Genomic DNA, 18,741 nt, shown 5'->3' with positions numbered 1-18,741 from the left:
TTGCATGGCTGAGAAAATCGGGTTTTGCACCAGATGGGCTATCCAGATTGCTCAATATGCCTTTTGACGGCTTGAGGTTGTTTGGCAGCAAGCCAGACGAAAGTTTAGAAAAGCTGCAGACCTCAAAAGCGACTGCTAATCTCTTAGTGCTTCGATAAGACAACCTCAGCAACACTCTTACTCAGGGTCATCTTCATGGAGGAGTCGTCTTTTTTGTTTTTATTCCTCATTTGGGAGAGGGAAGGGACAGGCCAGTCAGAAAGGTCAACAGAGAAAAATTCCTTGTTGTGGAAGAGGAAAAGGTGCTAGATCAGCCGCAGTAGCGGCAACTGTCCCTTCAGCCACTGACAGCTGCTGCAAAGCCACTCTGAGGCCTTAACCCACAGACCCCGGTGGGAGGCAGGATCACTCAGTATCTGAACAAATGGCGGGGCATTACTTCACATGCTTGGGCACTGGACACAGTTGCCGATGGTTACTGCCTTCTTTTTCAACAAAGGCCTTGGGACCATCCACCGGAAGCCAGCTCTGCCAAAATTCCTGACCCGCTCCTTGTGTCGGAGATTTTAACCCTGCCAGAGAAAGATGTAATAGAACATGTACTTGTAGCGTAGAGGAACAGGGTTGGTACTCCCCTTACTTTCACATCCCAAAGAAGGATGGAGGATTGAGACCCATTTTGGACTTAAGAAACTTGAACAAATTCCTCAGGAAGGACAAGTTCAAAATGGTAACCCTTGCTCAGATCCTTCGTGCTCTCCAACTCCAAGACTGGTTGGTATCATTGGACCTTCAGGATGCTTTCTTTCATGTGTCGATCCATCTCAAGCACAGGAAGTACCTGAGGTTCGTGATTGGCAATTCTCACTATCAGTTTTGAGTTCTGCCATTCGGGTTGACCTCCACCCGAGGGTTTTCACCAAGCTGATGACAGTGGTAGCAGCAGTCTCATGAGAGGGGGGGATTTACCTTTACCCTTTCCTGGACGACTGGCTAATCCTCTTGTGGAGGCTAAAGTCTGTACCGAGTCCCGACTCGAGGCCCCTTTTAAGGGAGCTTTACGTACCAGGTTGAAAGCTGAGGTTCCTCTTGTGGAAGCTAAAGTCTGTACCGAGTCCCGACTTGAGGTCCCTTTTAAGGGAGCTTTATGTACCAGGTTGAAACCTGAGGTTCCTCTTGTGGAAGCTAAAGTCTGTACCGAGTCCCGACTTGAGGCCCCTTTTAAGGGAGCTTTAGGTACCAGGTTGGAACCTGAGGTTCCTCTTGTGGAGGCTAAAGTCTATATCGACAGATCTGAGAGACCTTCTCTGAGGGTCTTGTCGGTGAGGTATTGTCCTCAACCGTCCCACGCTCAGGGTCGTGGTGGTACTGGTTCTGTCGAGGGGGTAAACAGGGGGGGGTCATGGACCGCATTCCCTCTGGTACCGGTTTGTCCGAGGTTCCTCCGCTGGAGGCCAATTTTAAGACTGGTTCGAAGATGTCGACTAAACATCCGAGACCACCCAGTACAGGCTCTGCCGAAGTTCCTTGTAAGGCTAAAGTGTTACTTAAGCCCCTGACTCTCCTGAGGAGGCAATTGCCTCAGCTACGCATGTGACGCAGTTCTCTTCAGGTGGTGACACAATCAATATATTGATGCCATTTTTTGATGAATTTCTTCCAATACTGATGTTCAAGTATATGTGAAGTCTCAAAGCGATACCTAAAAGTGTTGGCATAGGCGGCTGCCATCATGGCTCTCATTGCTGTTCCTGATGTTTGGAGATTGAATGATCATTATATTCAAAACAGGAATTAAGTGCAATGAAATTCAGTAATATCATTGGGAATTCTTTTGAAGCCCCTATGGATTCATCTTGCAAGAGCAGCCATTCCACAGATTATTGGCCTAATTTGTGGTTGATGCTGGTATACAGGCTGTTCACATATCGATGGTAAAGAGAATGTAATTCTTTGTAAATTGGATCTGATTCAAAATCTGTAAAAAATGAGTAGTGTCTTTCAAATACATCAGGGTTTTCTGTATGATAGGCTGTAAAACATAGTCAGTGTAAGTGCCGAGAGGTTGCAGAATACTCCCCGTTGCTGTTACTATAAGTGTACCGTGGGGATTGTTGAGTCTTTTGTGAATTTTAGGAAGTATATACAAGTGTGGCATTTTAGGACGTGTTGTGTACAAAAAAGCTTTAGTCTTGTTAGTTATCAAATCCATTTCTTCAGCCATCTTAAGGATGTCCTCTAAATCACGTTTAATTTTCATCATTGGGACATTGTCCACTTTGGCATATGTGCTAAGATCATATAATTTTCGCATGCATTCTTGGTTGTATTCTTCTGTATCCATGATCACAATTGCTCCTTCCTTGTCAGTGGGTCTGGTAGTGATGGTGGCATCTGAAAATAACTTTTTTATTTGGCAGAGTTCTCCTCTGTTCAGATTATGATATTTAAGATTTTTAAATAGTATTTTCTTCATGTCGGCTAGTACCATTTTATGAAATATCTCGATTGGTGGCACACTAATAGGTGCTGACAATGTGCTTCTGGGTTTGTACTCAATGTACTCCTTGTCTTGATCTTTGGGTTCCGTAGACGCTGGTAGTTCTGTAACAAATACTTTTAGCTTAAGTTTACATCGTAGTTTGTCTATTTAGACTCGTGTATTAAACTTGCTGCTGCTGTAGGTAGCTACAAACTTCAGACCTTTCTCTAAAGTTCTAATTTCGTGGCGAGACAAAGCTCTTTTGGATAAGTTCACAACTAATTCTGTTGTGTTTGGAACCATGTTGGCATACTTTGACTTCTTCCTTGCCCCCCTCCTCATCCTTTTCCTCTTGGACCTTGTTCTAAAAAAGAGGAATCATTTGTCATCACGTTTGTAGAAATAGTATGCTCTACATAGAGCGTCACTGGACATCCCTTTGTAATCCTGGCTGATTTCTGTATTGCAAATGCTGCTGCTGCAAGCAACTGTTTGCATGGGGTGTGTCCTGCATTACCACATCTAGGGGACTGCTGCAGCAAGCCAGAGTTTGGTGTCCTTGTGGTTTCTTCTGAGTGGGAACAGCCATCATCACTTGGCCATTGAAGTGTGCAAACAAATAAAACATATTTTTATAAGCAGGTGTGGCCAAAATGGGGGCATTGCTGAGTACCTCGTTTCATACCCTAAATGAATCAATCGTATCCTGTGTCCAGACCAAGGGGCATTTTTCCTTCTGTGCTTCCTTCAATCCTTGGCAAAGGGGTTTAGTATACGTGGACTAGTCAAATATCCACGACCTAAAATAGTTGTACAATCCCAGGAATTGCTGCATTCCCTTTACCGTATTTGGTTGTGGTGCTGCTGTCTTTTCTGGAGTGACCCTTCTTCCTTCTGCTGAAATTATCTGTCCCAAATACACGACTTCCTTTTGAAAATATTAGAACTTGTCCTTATCCACTTTGCATCCCTTCTCTACCAATATCGTGAGTAGTGTGACTGAATCCTCCTTACATTGGTTCTCTGTTGGGCTGCACACTAAAAGATCATCAACATATGGTATCACTGTGCTGTGCATCTGTGAATTGATCAAGTCCATTTGTAACACCCCGTTGAAAACACTTGGGGCCTCATTATAGGTCTGCCAGTATCCCACCGGTAATTCCAGTGGGATACCGCCATATGGACCTACCGTTTCCACCTCCTGATATTTTGGGATTTCCAGGATACTGCAGCCCGTGGACATTCGCAATACCCTTGTGAGTAAGCATGTGTGTCGGAACCTGATGCAGCGGTAGCTAACTTCAGGGAGATGTGAATCTGGATGTACTGCTATTGAAAAGAATGTGTTTTTTTAAATTAATCTCTGTAAAATAATCTGCTTCTGTAGGGATGTTACACAAAATTCAGTACCACCGGAAACTACATCTCCACTATATTGTTCAATGGGCAGAGATCCTAAACCATCCTCCACTACCCCTCTGCTGTTTTGACAGGGTAAATGGCTGTGTTACTTGGGGATTCTGATGTATTGATGATTCCCTTTTGTCACAGGGCCAATATGGTTTCATATATTCCCCATCTGTCTCTCTCGACAAGGGGTGCTGTTTCTACTTCTTTTAATTTTATACAAACTGACCCTGCCCCTTTCAACAAGCTGACATCGTAGGGGCCACTGGTCCATATCTTCGCTGGTACCCATCTCAAATCTGCCTGTGCATGTGTTGATATGATGCTCATAATTTGTATCTTCAGGAGGACCTCTCCTATTATACTATCACCTGGCATGGTATGCATATCTTAAATATCAGTTCTCCCTCCTCCTCATAGTCTGCAAAATGTTCTTAGTCAATCCAGTCTGTCAAACGTTGTGTTGGGTCAATTCACAAAACCATGAACCACTCAGTTCCCTTGTGATCTGTCCCTTGTAAGAGCACCATGTCCTTCCTCATGAGAGCTGCTTCTAAGTGCATTATGATAACCTTACCTGGCTCAATTTCCTTTATATTGCTGGTCGAAATAAAAATTCTACTGACAGTCGAAATGTGTCATCCTTAATCCGTGGCACCCACACTAGCAAAACATGTACACCATACAAAAATAACTGTGAGTACAATGGTGAGCCTTCCAGAGTGCTGTGTGCACAAAATGCTCATGGGAGTGCTGTAAACCATGTATAATGTATACCTGGCGTGGAGCACGCAATGCCCTTCTCAGTGAATGAAATGGTCATATTCAATTTGCTCGTAAGGTCTAATATGTCGGTGGGGTGTCCATTGAATACAATAGAGGTACTACAATGTGTTGTGTGCTTATCATAAGAGGCATTTGTTCAGTTATTGGAACCATTACTATGGCCCCATGTAATCCCTGCATGTCCATAACTTTGTCCAACAGGGAAAAATATACCCTCCCTAATGCAGGACTTAGTTACTCCTGTGTCGATGAGAAACTAAACGTTTTCTGGCCTATTTTCACTGCTACCTCTGGTTCCTCTTCAGGGTCTGGCATTACTGAAAGTACTGGGCACATCTGGGCTCCCTGTGGGCTGACCTATTTGGTATTCATGATTGACCCTGGGGGTGGAAAGGGGTTTCCTCTGAACACTGTCGCTCCCGTGTAATGTGGTAGTACAGTCTGTGCAAACAAATTGTTGTCCCGCAGCTGTGTTGGTGTCATGATGCCCGCTCCCGGGGAGCCGGTTCAAGCCCTGCGTCCCCGAAAGCGGACATCCAGTCCCCAAGGAAGGACCCAGCAACCCCATATAGGGGCCCTTTGGACAGTGTCCTGGCGCCTATGGCGCCAGGCTCATAAAAGACATCAGTCCTGGCGCCATAGGCGCCAGGCTCATTATGGGAGTGCTTGGGTGCACTTACCTGATGCAGACCATGCTGCAGGATCCCGGCCTCCTTGAGGCCTGAAAGGAACTACTTTACCTGTGGGACTAATTTACCATCCGGGCGTGGTCGGGGAAGGATACATACCTGATTGGAGGAAGGATACATACCTGGAACTTCTTCCAAGGCTATTTAAACCCCACCCGAACAGCCACACGTGCTTCGCGTTGTTCTGCATCTAGCAGCTGGACGCTCACCGTGTCTGCTCCTGCATCCTGACTTCTGCCACGCCTGCCAGCATCCTGGATCACCTGCAAAGGAAGAGAAGAAGAGAACAGAAGAAGGAAAAGTCCTTACCTGCTAAATTCCACATCCCGGAGACATCTCGCCGACAATCCTGAAAAGGAAGACTTTAATTTAAAAGCTCATTGCGTCGATCGCTGCAGTGCCGCATTCCACTCACCTTTACAGGGCGCCTCCATGTTCAGCAGCGATCATCCGGATTCGCAGTCACGCCCCAGCGCCTAGGGAGAAAAAAGACAAGAACAAAAGGTGAGAGAGAGAAGGGAATAAGGAAAGCTAAATCTCCATGTTAAGACTTACCTGTTGATTCATTCCCTCTTCATTTCGGGTCCACGCCGCATCCTGGCATTTCCGGACCCCGGCCCCTAAGGGGAAAAAGAGACATCATTAATGAGCGAATGAAAAGACATTACCAAAAAAACGCTCATTAAAGACTTACCTGATTTCTACAAGGATTTCACTTCTCATCTCGGGTCGGTGCCTGTTCCCCGGCATTCCGTACCCCGGCCCCTATGGGTAAAAGACACTAGCATTAGTACATTAATGCACAGACACAAGGGGAACCTCTTATCAAAAAACTTACCTGGAAGCCAAGCAAGTTTGGTTCTCACCAATCCGAAAATCCAGTGAAGTAACTGGATACCAACGCGCCCCTGCATCAGAAGCAGGATGGAGAGCTTGTCCTTTCAGACCCTAAGGTGAGACGCTACGAGAAATCACAGAAGGGTTTCGAGGAGGGTGAGAGGGGAAAGTGGGAGGCCGATTGCATTACCCCGCAGACAGTTAATCCCCTATTTTCGCCTACAGAAGGATACTTCTGCGAGCCAGGCAAGCCAGATTTGGGGGCCCGGTCCAGTCCGTCTTCCGAACCCTGCGCATCACCTTAGAAGAGGTCACAGCAGCGCGAAACAGGCCAGCGCCTCCGTGGGAGTCATGTGAGCGTAACAGTTGGTATATGTGTTTGTGCTTGGGACTTTAGGGCATTCAGTTGTGTCTGCTGGGGCACTGGCTGTGATTGTATGATGGGCTGCGAGGCCTGGGCACTTACCGTCTGCTGTGGCTTTCCCACACATGTAACTTGCCCCTTCGTAGGCTGCATCTGCTGCTGTGATATTTGTATCTGAGCCTATGGGGTTTGCATTTGTTGTTGAGGAGGACACATACGTCACTCCTCTACATTCCTGTGTGAAGTGTCACATCTGACCACAAATAAAACATGGCCCCATACTCCTTGGTCTTGGCCCATCATGTGTGCTGCCCATCCCCCTTCCATCGGTGGCTACCGCCTCCCCTGTTGTTGATATCCTGCTTGTGGGGCGCATCCACCCTTCTGATTCCCCTTGTGAGTAATACCCTCCCTGTTGCATGAATCCTCCTTATTGAGCATGCTGTGAGGGGTAGAAATGAGAGACAAATAAGTAGATAGAGTTTTCACACAAGTAGCCATTTTATTGAACAATAAAGGTGAGACAAACGCCTATCTTTCCCTAACCTAACAAGTGTTTCCCTATCTGTCAAACTAAGGCTAAAGTAAATGACCTAATATCCAAAGATCTCAGTCCCTCATACTCATACATACAACAATATCATATAGGGATTATCTAGCTGTTCAAACTTCATAAAATAATATTTAAATTCAAACAGAGAAATTATAAGCATAAATCCTCATAATCAGGGTTGAATCCCTTTCCCCTGGATCAATTGAGCATGTTTCAAAGCAACGTTTCAAACCAAAGTTCTAAATCAAGAAAGTTCTTTTCAATAGCCAAGTTCCTCTTGAAGTATGGGACACATTTCTGTTCATTCCATAGGTCCTTCACTTGCCTTATTTTCAAATAGGATTTCTCACTCTTCAACTGCTGTTTGACATACCAGAAAGCCTTTGTCTTTATACATCAAGTCAACATGCAATATAGGATGATTTTTCAACAGTTCATCAAAACACATTAGTGGATTTGCCACTTTCTTTCCAACACTAATTTATACCAAACTACAATATTTGAACTTGTCTTATTCCTGGTCCACTCGCCTGCCAGGACTAACCACTAATTTTCCCTTTCTTGGTATTCTCGCCTGCCAGGATAAAAGCTCCTACTACTACTACTAATCCTTTTGGTGAGGGTTGCTTTAAAACTTTCCATACTTAACTCCTCAATGAGGAAAGTTAAATCAGCAACTGCTTCATGGATGAATCTTTTGACTTTCAATAACCACAGTACATATATAACTTCTTCTTCAAGGATACAGTAAACATTTACAGTGTCTCTTACAGTGATCCATTTGCCCCAGGCAATGTAGGTCATATTCCTCTACCACTGGATAATTTTTACAAAGGGGCTTCTCTTTTGCCATCTTTGGTTTTCTTTAATTGACTTTCTTGGGCTTAGGCAATGTTGGTTACAATGATCTTTTATAATGACCTTCCTCTCTGTAAACCACTTTCACTTTGTTTGAATATTGTTCCCTTTTGGCTTTTGCAATGGTCGTTTCAATATTCTTCTACACTTTGGCTAAATATTGTCACCTTTTGGCTTTAACAATGTACAATACAATATTCTTTAAACAGATCTCTTTTATTTTTATTATTATTATTATTATGTATCTTTTATGTGGCGTCACACCCCCATGGACCTCAGGGCACACAATTAACAAAAAAGACAGACAATACAAGAAAGGCACAGCCAATAGGTCAGTGAGGGGATAAGCTGCGGGAACGAGTATTCATTAACCCTGTTTGAGGTTGAACAGGTAGGTTTTCAATTATGTCAGGGATTGGGAAGCTCTTAGTGCTAAAGGAAGCGCATTCCATTCTTTGGGTGCCTGAACAGCGAAAGTGGTTCCTCCATATTTGACCAACCTGAACTGTGGTTGCTTGAGTTAATGACTATCGTTAGAGCGCAAATGCCTGGTTGGATGATTTACAGACAGGCGGTCAGAGAGATATTGGGGGAAGTGCACATTTTTTCCGGCACCTGGCTATGGGGAATTACGGGAACGCTGGGGCTGTAATGCCCCAGTAATTCCCCATTAACAGTCGCTGGAAAAAAATGACTCCGGTGGCAGTCGTGCGGTTTTTACCGGCACGGCTACTGCCAGGGTCGTAATGAGGCCCAGTATCTCTAAATCTGCACTGTGCTGTCATTCATCTACTGAGGAGATCCCCTATTATTTCTACACAGTGCAGTCTTTTCTCTTTCTACTATAAAGGACGTCACCTTTCCCCAAACAAGAGTGAGGAGGTCCCTTACACGCTACTATGATGTCATATCACTAATAAATCAAAAAATAAATAATCCAAAAACCAACACCAGAATTCCATCAAACTCAACCTCAATAAAACAACATGTAACTTCAACAAAAAGCTCACACGCTGCAACACAGTTTTTGCACTCGTCACTCACATGCTCTAGGACCTCTGCATCCCCTCAGCACTGAGTCTCTCCTCATCAGCCTGCACTTCCCCCAGTCGCAGTCGGCAGCCGGGATCAGGCAGACAGTAACGGTAACTCGGTCGTCTGCTGGACCTCCTCATGAGTGGCACTTGATCTGGTCTTGACGGGCCGCACCGCTCTTCAATGGAATGCGGCAGAGAGCACTCAACCGTCTCAATAAGGAATAGACCCCTTTGTTGGAGACAACGTGGAATTTCTCTTATTTAATTCTCTTTTGCTACTGTGCTCGCTGCAGTGGCCCTCAGTACCCAGCTTAAGTCCTTCAGTGTGGGACTGCCCCTGGAGTCTGGCTGCAGTTATCTTCCCATATTAAACTTTTCCTTTCACAACAGTTAATTAGACACTGTGGGCCTCTTCGTGTCTCAACCTTGGTGCTCTGATCTAATGTTTCTTCATGTGTCCACAGAAATTCGAGTTTTCTGTATACTGTGGTCTTTCAAGCTACTAATAGTAATGGCTTTGGTCTAATCTGACCGGTACCTGCTAAAACATGGCTGAACTAATGTTTATTAATATACTTAACCCTAAAAGATATTAAGCTCCTAATTTTACTCCCACCCCTACATCTACCCATGCCACTATAACACTCTAAATATATATAATTTATAAACTCTAGGAGTACCAGTCTGCTATGCCTACAATAATAAACAAAATAAAATCAAATAAAAAACATCCTTTGTGCACTTCTACCAAAAGTGTGCATAACTTGTTCTAAAATAAAAACAAACAAATAAAAATGTACAAACGTTGCTGTTGCTTGACATGTTTTTCTCTCTGACAGCCGTGCTTGTCTGTCTATATCGACTGGTTGGGAAAATAAGTTCCATGCTTCTGCAAGTGTACTTCCTTGCGCAGCGCCCTTGCTCCCTGATGTGTGACACACTAGATGTAATGTATACATGCCGTCACGTTATCCTTGACGTAACCCTCCACGTTAGTCTTGGCATTACTGCATTACTTATTTAGCTTGTACGTAGGCCGCCCTTGTGAGTGTTGGATCTGCATATTCACATTGTACAAGGAAAATTCTGCATTAAAACGGCACCAAAAAATGCATTCAGTTTCAAATTGCGTTTCTCAATATATGGGTTTTAAAGAAATAACATTCACTTTGCGTTCCATGTACATAGGAGAACACTGGGAATTTAAATACACCACACCTGTGTTTCTGTTCTCAAATTGCATTCCCTTGGAACTCCCAGCCCCTTATTTTCCCAGATGTACCCTTGTCAATATATATGGACAGTTTTAAGTTGCATTGGGACTATATTTACCTGTTTAAGGGTCTGATCACGAGTTGCAAGGTAGCCCTTAAATGCAGCGGTAACAGTGTTACTGCTGAATTTCAGGGTCCGCCCAAGCTCAGAGCTGGGGGTAAACACGCCAGAATAAATGCCCTTTTTTGGCACAATTACCACCGGTGGTATTACTGCATGGTAATTGCACTGAAAATTACCCATTGGATCCAATGGACACAATACGGAATGAGGACTAACAGTTAGCGCCCAACCTGTGATCCAGCAGTAATACCACCGGACGGATGGGTTCTAACGCTAATAAAGTTGGGCGGTATCCCATCCTCGATACCGGCCAACTTGTGATCAGGCCCTAAGTGTGGTGTCTTATTTGCAAAAAAAAACAAGCCAGGACCATCTCCAAGCTTCTGTCTCCAAGCTGCCGGGGCCAGTCCTTCAAAATGGTATTGGCTCTGCTCTCCTGTCTCCAGTTGGTTACACGCATCCACCCTGATTTCTCTGCCCATATTCCATAATCATAGTAGTCCTATGAGAGGTAAATATATATATTGTTTTAACTCCTCCCAGATTGTGTTACAGATGTGTGGTTTCTATCGGCCTCATGGCAAGATGGGAGAGGTTCCCTCATTCCTCATGGAACAATATCAATTTTTTTATATGCTCTTAGTTTGGATCTGAACATGTGAGATTAATTGAATTATTATCAACGGATATTGTATACGGGTGCACACAATAAGACATGTGAATGATTGCGCTGTGATAACTGATAACATTTTGAGGAGTTATACGTTTTTGCCATTTTTCCTCTACCCTTAACATGACATGATATATACATTTCAGTAAATATTACGTCTAGCTACAATAGCTATTTGTTTTGTGTCAATCTGACCTTGCATTATGACACAATTGTTATTTTAATGATTACATTTTTGGGTTTTACATGCATCCATTTGCTTTCTAATACATTTTGAAAATAAATAAAAATGTGGCTTCGGCCCAAACATGTCACCTTTGACGCATCTGCTGTAGGCTTCCCTCCAGGATAGATAATGTATGTACATGCAAGACTTTCTTTGGGTGCGTGGAGATCTGTTAATGGCTTATTTGTAACCTTTGCTAATGGAGTTATTATGAGACCTGGAATTTGATGGAAGGTGACAAGTTTTTTGAAGCTCAAAGCCCTAACCATTAAGTGACGTCTGGCAGTCTGTTTTATCAGGCAGTATCCTTAAGAACACAACAGATCAACGGTTCTTTGTGGGCCCATGCCATTTCTGAGCTGGGTTAGCCCTAGGAATGTGCATCTTCGTAGGGTTTCAAGTTCCCCTTTTTAACAGTTTTGAAATACCGCCCCCCACCCCCCACAGAAATCGAAACATGTTTGGGCAATGCTAACGACAAGTTTTAAATACAGTGTGCTTCAAAATGAAGTGCAGTCATGGCAGAATAAAATAGAACTTTCAATGTTCGTACCTGTATGACTGTGCATCTCATGATTTTGGGGAAAGTGAAACTTATGCAAATCTAGTCACTGAAATGATATACACTAATGCTTTCTATCAGACTGCAGTAGGCCTTAAATTTAAAATCATTTAGTACTCAAAGAAACATAGTCATCGAATACAAATCACATTTAAACTACGGATACATTTTCTTGATAGATGCTATTAGAATTATATGGACATGTTAAGAAATCTAGTTCTTTTTAACCTTCAGATTTGCGAGAATTACAGTTTTGGGACTCATGCTAGGTTCTTATGTGGATAACATATTCCAAGTGTTTGGCATTAGAACATAATACTCTGATGATTTCAACAGACATTCTATGGCCTGCTATATTCCTTGGGAGGTTACAAAATGTTCTCTTTTTGGAAGTGGCGGCACTCCAAAGTGCTAGCCTTATCTTTTAGATCAAGCATAGTTCTTGTTTGGTTCTCAGACTTGTCCATCTGAACTGTCAAGCAGTGCTTGAAAGAAAATATGTAATCTACATTATTATCTTGAAAGGTGAAATCAGTCATCAGAAATGCTTACAATACAGAAGTTACTTTCATAATGTTTACAATGTTGTTGGGCGAACCTGTTTATTTACACTTTGCAAGGGCATCATATTTAAACATGGCCACAAGCAAAATGTGCAATTCTACACAAAGCAAACTCCTTTGGGCAATGCCTCTATCTCTCTGTAAGGAAGCTTTCTGTCATCAGTTTATTTTAGGCCATCATCCTTTACTCCAAAGTTCTTACACGTCGAACCAACTTAACTGTTTTGACATCGACTCTTCCCATAAGGAGCACCCCACTAAACCATCTCAATGCCGTTTCAACATGTAAGAAAGCGCCAATAAGCCTGACATGAGGCTGTCGATCCACCCATTGAAAAATATAAAAGTTCTTATAGTGGTTCTGTCCACTTAATTTGGCTTTAAGGCCCAGGGGACAGTGACAATTCAAGACCCCCCTCCTTATATTTTCAAGCATACCTTTTTCAACTGGAACATTCCAGTTGAAAAAGGCCTGTTCCCTTTGAACTACTGTCATCAGGCCCAGGATGCTTCTGTCATCCTCAAGTCTGCATAAACCATGTCTTACCCAACAGTGGTTGAATATTTGTGTTTTTATTGGTGCGTTTGTGTTTTGAGTTTGATTAAATACTGTTCCATTTTATAGAACCCTTATTGCACATTTCCTTTATTTCAGTACCTTATTACTATTGTTGTTTTGATGCTTCTTTGCTACCTAACTCCCCTCCTGAACACTACAGTATGCCCTTGGCACAAGTTATCACAAGGGGCAAAGGTGGTATATGCTCATCGAGTTGTGCTAGTTTCACCTTCATAAAGGGGCTCACAGCTGGTTTTAGTAGTATTGTGGGGACATGTATGCACTAAAGCTCATGGAGGGGGGAACGCACCGATGTTGCAAAACATTAACTCAATAGTGATGTTTTTTTAATTTTTTTTTTATTATACTTGTCTTTTAATCATTTAAAAGGTTTTTGCAAGTCGTCTTGTGTTCTTTGTGACATCTGTTTTCTGGTTTTCACCTAACCACTTAAGTAGGGAGAGTCACGTCGTCGAGTGTGATTAGGGCGGTTGTAACCTGTGTTGGATCTGGTACTGCTGCCGAGGTGCTGATTTTCTTTAAAGCTGCATCTAGGAATTTGGCAGATGCCATTATCCATCTTGAGGATTCTCCGGATATTAACTGAGTCTAAATCGTTACTTCGTCTGTTGCCGATGGGTAGGATATAAGTGGTGAGATGTAAGCTTCTCTCTCTTTGGCGAGTTGTGGGCAGGTCGTGAGGAGATGCCTTATTGTTTCTAGTTGCTCTTGGTTGTCACAAAGACGGCAGAGATTAGATGCTGTCAGACATCTGGTGGTTAAAACTTCCCTGGTGTGTAGTAGGTTTAGTTGAGCTCTCATGAAGAGTTTTCGTAGCGTTTTGTTTGGAAATTTTCCACAGTACTTTAATGGTTTTCTTAGCTTGTTGTATACTGGCGGTAAGTGCAATAGTAGTTTATTTTCGAGGACTTTATCGTTTGTGGTGATCCAGTCTTGGAGTTCGATTTTGGTTGATACTCTTGCCGGGTTGCCGATAAGCTGTTTTTCTGTGTAGTGATATTCAAATGAATTTCAGGTGCTCCTGGCTGGCTAAAGGAATATAGAAAAATCAAAAGGAATAGGTGTTCCTTGAAATTAATCAAGGAAATGCCAAGGCACTCAATTAATTGTATACATTAGTATCATTGGGATTCTATATATTGTTATATTAGGTTAGGGACATGAGAGTGTCCAGCCTTACTCAATTTCATATCTATTTTGCCATTTTAAGATGGCTGCTGTGTTCTCACTACATTGGTATACCATTTTTTTGAGACCATATCATGTGATCTCAGTGATGCGCGAGGTGCACGCAGATCATGTGATTTTACTCACATACTGAAAGATGGGTTCGGGACGGGAGGCCTCTTGATACCTGCTTTCTGTCCCATGCCCATCTTTACATACCCCATTACGAGGTAAGGATCAATTGGTTAGAATGGGAGAAAAGGAATTCCAGAAAATATAGGTTCAGTTGAGTTAGGACATTTATTTAACATACCAACGGTGGTCTCTTCCAGGACTGTGGGTCGTGTCAGGGTCACAATCGTAGAGGAAACCTCAAGAGGTCGCTCTACTCTGACAAAAGTGAGTTGATCTATACAATTTAAACAATTAGATTTATCACAACTACTGTAGGTGCTAACATTCCAGAATTCATGAACACCTCAACTTATTTTACATTTGTTTCCATCAATTGAGATATAGTGGCAACACAGAACAGTGAGTAATCTTTTTAATTATGTTGAATTGAGACATGCATCATTATACATAATTATGATTCAATTAGTGATTGAATATGTAGCCAGATTTACACAGTCTTTTCTTATCTCCCCTGGCCCTCTCCCTGCTCCCACCTGTGAGGCTAAGAACTTCAGGGTCATCTTCGACTCCATGCTTTCCTTTTCTCCACACATCTCTGAGGTCTCTAAGAAGTCAAACTACCAATTGCACCTCCTCCGAGGTACTCTTCCTTTCCTCTCCTTCCCCCAAAAGCTCCATGTCTCTAGGCTCTGGGTCTCTCTAGGCTGGACTACTGCAACATCCTACTTCTAAATATACCTGCTACAACTCCCTGCCCTCTGCAACTCATCCAGAACAGGACTGCGAGACTTGTCCTTGGCCTCAAGCCCTGGGATCATATCTCTCCACCCCTGAAATCTCTTCATTGGCTCCCAGTGGCTACAAGGATTAAGTTCAAGATCCTTTGCATTGTCCACAAGGCCTTCTGCGGCCTGGGTCTGCAATACCTTCAACTCTCCCTTCGGAAATACCTTCCTACTCGAGCTCTTTGCTCCTCCACCTCCAACTCCCCCCGGGTCAGTCGCTTCTCCAAGCAACGAGTTGGGGTAGATCTCTTTCTTCGGTGGGGGCCTCCCTCTGGAACAGCCTCCCTGCCTCTCTGAAACTTGTGGAGAACCATTGTGGGTTCTGGAAGCACCTCAAGACCTTCCTCTTTGCTTCTGCCTTCTCTCTTCCTCTCCCCTTCTGATCTGTCTGTTTCGGCACTGGGCACCTGACTACCCTCTGATTTCGGGCCCAGGTCCCTGCCCACCCAGCCGCTTACCCGCACTGCCTTCTGGCAATCCTTGCACTTCGGTCTGTATCTGCAAACCTACAGTCCCCTTCCTGCACTTATTAGACACAGTTTGTCTGCGCCTTATTATTGGACTTGCCACCAGCTGGCCGCACTACCTGTTGCTGTTTGACCATGTGTTCAGCACTTCCCTCACCCCCTTGCACTTTCCCCCCTTCCCTCTCCCCTGCACTTGCCCGTTCTCAATGTCACTGGGCCTAGTAAGATCATTGTTTTTGTCCTCCGCTGTGCCCCTCCCTTGCCTCGTCGCGCCCTGAAACACTTGTGTATGGGCGCGATATAAATACAAAATATCATATCATATATCATTAGTTCATCGATACTTAGGGCTCGTCATCAGTGGCAATGGTTATTGAAATTGTTGTGTTGAATACACAACTATGACACAACAAGTTTAGTGCATCCCTAAGAGATACTAGTGTGATTTGTACTTCTATCTTTATTAAGATTGGGATTCTATTCAAATGTATAACTTTAATTGCAGGAAGTTCCATTCACCTGAAGAAGGGAGAATAACTACTGAAACGCTTAGTGAGAACAGGAACCCAGATTCTGTAAACAACACCTCAGCGATATACAAGGGGATCAGTCTTGTGTGAACTCAATCTAGTCACATTGTTTAAAACAATGTTCTTTAAAAAACATGTTCTTTGACGTGTGTTCCAATATTTTTGAAAAATGGTATATTACCATGAAAACAAACTAAGCAGGGTGCTCATATAACCCATGTGCTGTATTTGCATACATTGTATATATTCTTTGAATTATATTGAATATTCGTAATTATAAATTTTTTATTTCTTTCTCATTATATATCTATCAAAAAACCTGATTTTAATTCTTAAAAGAACATTTTTAAATCATGTTTCTTTCCTTACTTGCTTTTCTGATTCACTTAACAACATGTATTGTATGCTCTACTCATCCCTCACTGCCGCAGGGCAGTAGCCAATTTGTCAGAGATCTAGATTGTCCTATCCATTTAGCTACCAGTGTTTTCACAACATATATCATTGACACATACTTTGAAGCTAACCACATTGTGCTCTGCTACCATGATGGCAAAAGTACCTGAGGAGAGCAATTTGTGCTCACTAATCTCTGATATTTTCTTTCTCAGCTGATCGATGGTTGGATTAAGGAATGCCAGAACCTTGAGATACCTATCGACCCCAAATTCAGCCTTTTGAACATTTTGGGAGATGCCTATGAAATTCGCCAGTGGAATACTGATGGCTTGCCACGTGACCTTGTATCAACTGAAAACGGAATTCTTGTGACTCGAGGGAGACGCTGGCCCCTGATGATTGATCCTCAAGATCAGGTTGGTCATTTTTATCAGCACTTCCGCTAGTAAACAACACAGTTTTATTTTATGTAGAGGAGATGCTTAATAAATATGAATCTTCATGTCATGTTGAATCAATTACAGTTTAATTGCATGCGCATGTATTACAGCATCGCTTTTCTTTGGGTTTGAGAGGACATAACCCTAAACGCTGTTACATTTGCTAAGTAATTTAGGGCTGCCTTTCAGAGGAATTGTCCAGCTAAATGTAACCCATTTTCTGTCATTTTATGGAATGCTATCTGTTTGTGATATGTCTTGTTCTTGTTGGAAAAATATCTGAGACCATCAGCCCTTCAGTTACTTTAAGACAGATCTTACTCAGGTGGAAGAAACTTGAAGCCCTAGATATAAAAATGTGTTCAAACACAGCCAAGTGTCACTACACCAGATAAGAGCAGTGGTCCAACATCATCTCTTGGGTCTTTTGAGCCAAACCCGATGAATACATTTAGCTACTGAAATGACAACATCCGGTTGATGTGTCGAGGACAGAAGGGCCATTGCATCACTGATGGTCACTACACTGGCCGTCCTTAAAACGGGCATCAGGTGAAGTGACCTCAAATATTCAGACCTATGCAAAAGAACAAAACATGTTCAACAGTTTCTGTTTCCAGACTACATAATGGGCATATGTCTGTGCCACCACTACTCCAAGACTTTTTGTATGTGGCCAGCCTTAGTTTACCCAAGTGTCCATTGTTTATAATGTATGTTATTTGGTTTCTAAAATAAGATTAATGTATTTTCATATTTCTTGTAGTTGCGAGCATTGTTGCTTGGGGCATTGTTCATTGCTTCTTTTTTAATGCCATGATACACTTGCGGCAACTGTGATGTCATCATCCATTTCCCAGAGATAGTCTCTTCCCATGTGGCCAGAGGACAACAGCCGCTAACTGATCCTGTCCCTGGGGGTGGCTATTCAAGGGAGGACCACTTGGGGGAGGCAACCTTCAAAGGGGGGGGGCAAACGGGCATCATCAGAAGAGACATGCTATCCTCCTTTTCCTTTTTGGGATACCCACTCCATTCCCCATGTGCTGATGGTTTCGTCAATCAAAACAGACGGTGTAGGATGAAGCACTGCCACTAACCAACCCTACTAAAAAAGCCATCCTTCTGCATACACCTCTCAAACTTCAAACTAAACACAACCATACCTCTACAGCATGACAAACTGCACACACTTCACCACACCACAACAATGAAACAAACCGCACATAGCCATGCACAACAGCAAATGACGGCTACTAACCGAAAAACACACCTACGCTCAGTGAACGGTATCAACCAAACTGAGGCTGCCAAAAGCACATCACAACTCTCTTGCTCCTTTTCCCCACTGAGTCCTACTAACGTATCCCCTACTCTCTTGCTTTACAGATTTGCCAGAGTGCCAAGGAAGCACGCAGGTGGCAACAGTGTGCAGTATAAGAACCTTTAACATAACCTAGTAGTAATCCCCTTCAACAACCTACAAGACTTGCTGATAGCATTCTACACTATCCAGATAATAGAATGACAAAAACTAACCATGTAGTGAGTCCCATGGATATGAATCCTTTGGAAATACTGGGACTGGGAGGAGGAATGGAGCTCTGAAGATCACTAGAGCACAGAGACCCACATGCACAGAGACCCACATTGCGCTCTAATAGTTGGAAGGAGACAAGGAATTTTAATTAACCACAGCTGATGCAGGATGGAGAGAGATACCTGACACAAGCAGGCAGCTCACGTTGAAAGATGCTTGAGGAGACTGTGGCAGCAGGCGAAGTATGGTGAAGGGGAAGGAGCAGGTGAACTGCTGCCCGATGCAAATGGGCTGCCGGTGTTCCTGAGGGGAAGGAACTGAAG

At 43.2% G+C, this 18,741-nt stretch overlaps 1 protein-coding gene across 1 annotated transcript in view; it reads left to right on the top strand.

The window, feature by feature from the left end:
- Positions 1–18,741, top strand: part of DNAH6 (dynein axonemal heavy chain 6) — a 3,423,448-nt gene that overhangs the window by 2,814,806 nt on the left and 589,901 nt on the right. The window contains exon 55 of the mRNA XM_069626424.1: positions 16,651–16,854. Within this exon, the coding sequence (XP_069482525.1) occupies positions 16,651–16,854 (204 nt within the window). The remainder of the gene's footprint in view (positions 1–16,650; positions 16,855–18,741) is intronic.

The sequence above is a fragment of the Ambystoma mexicanum genome, chromosome 6p, assembly GCF_040938575.1.
Source record: "Ambystoma mexicanum isolate Mex_15411 chromosome 6p, UKY_AmexF1_1, whole genome shotgun sequence".
Lineage (NCBI taxonomy): Eukaryota > Metazoa > Chordata > Amphibia > Caudata > Ambystomatidae > Ambystoma > Ambystoma mexicanum.
This window is presented reverse-complemented; position numbering and strand designations above follow the sequence as displayed.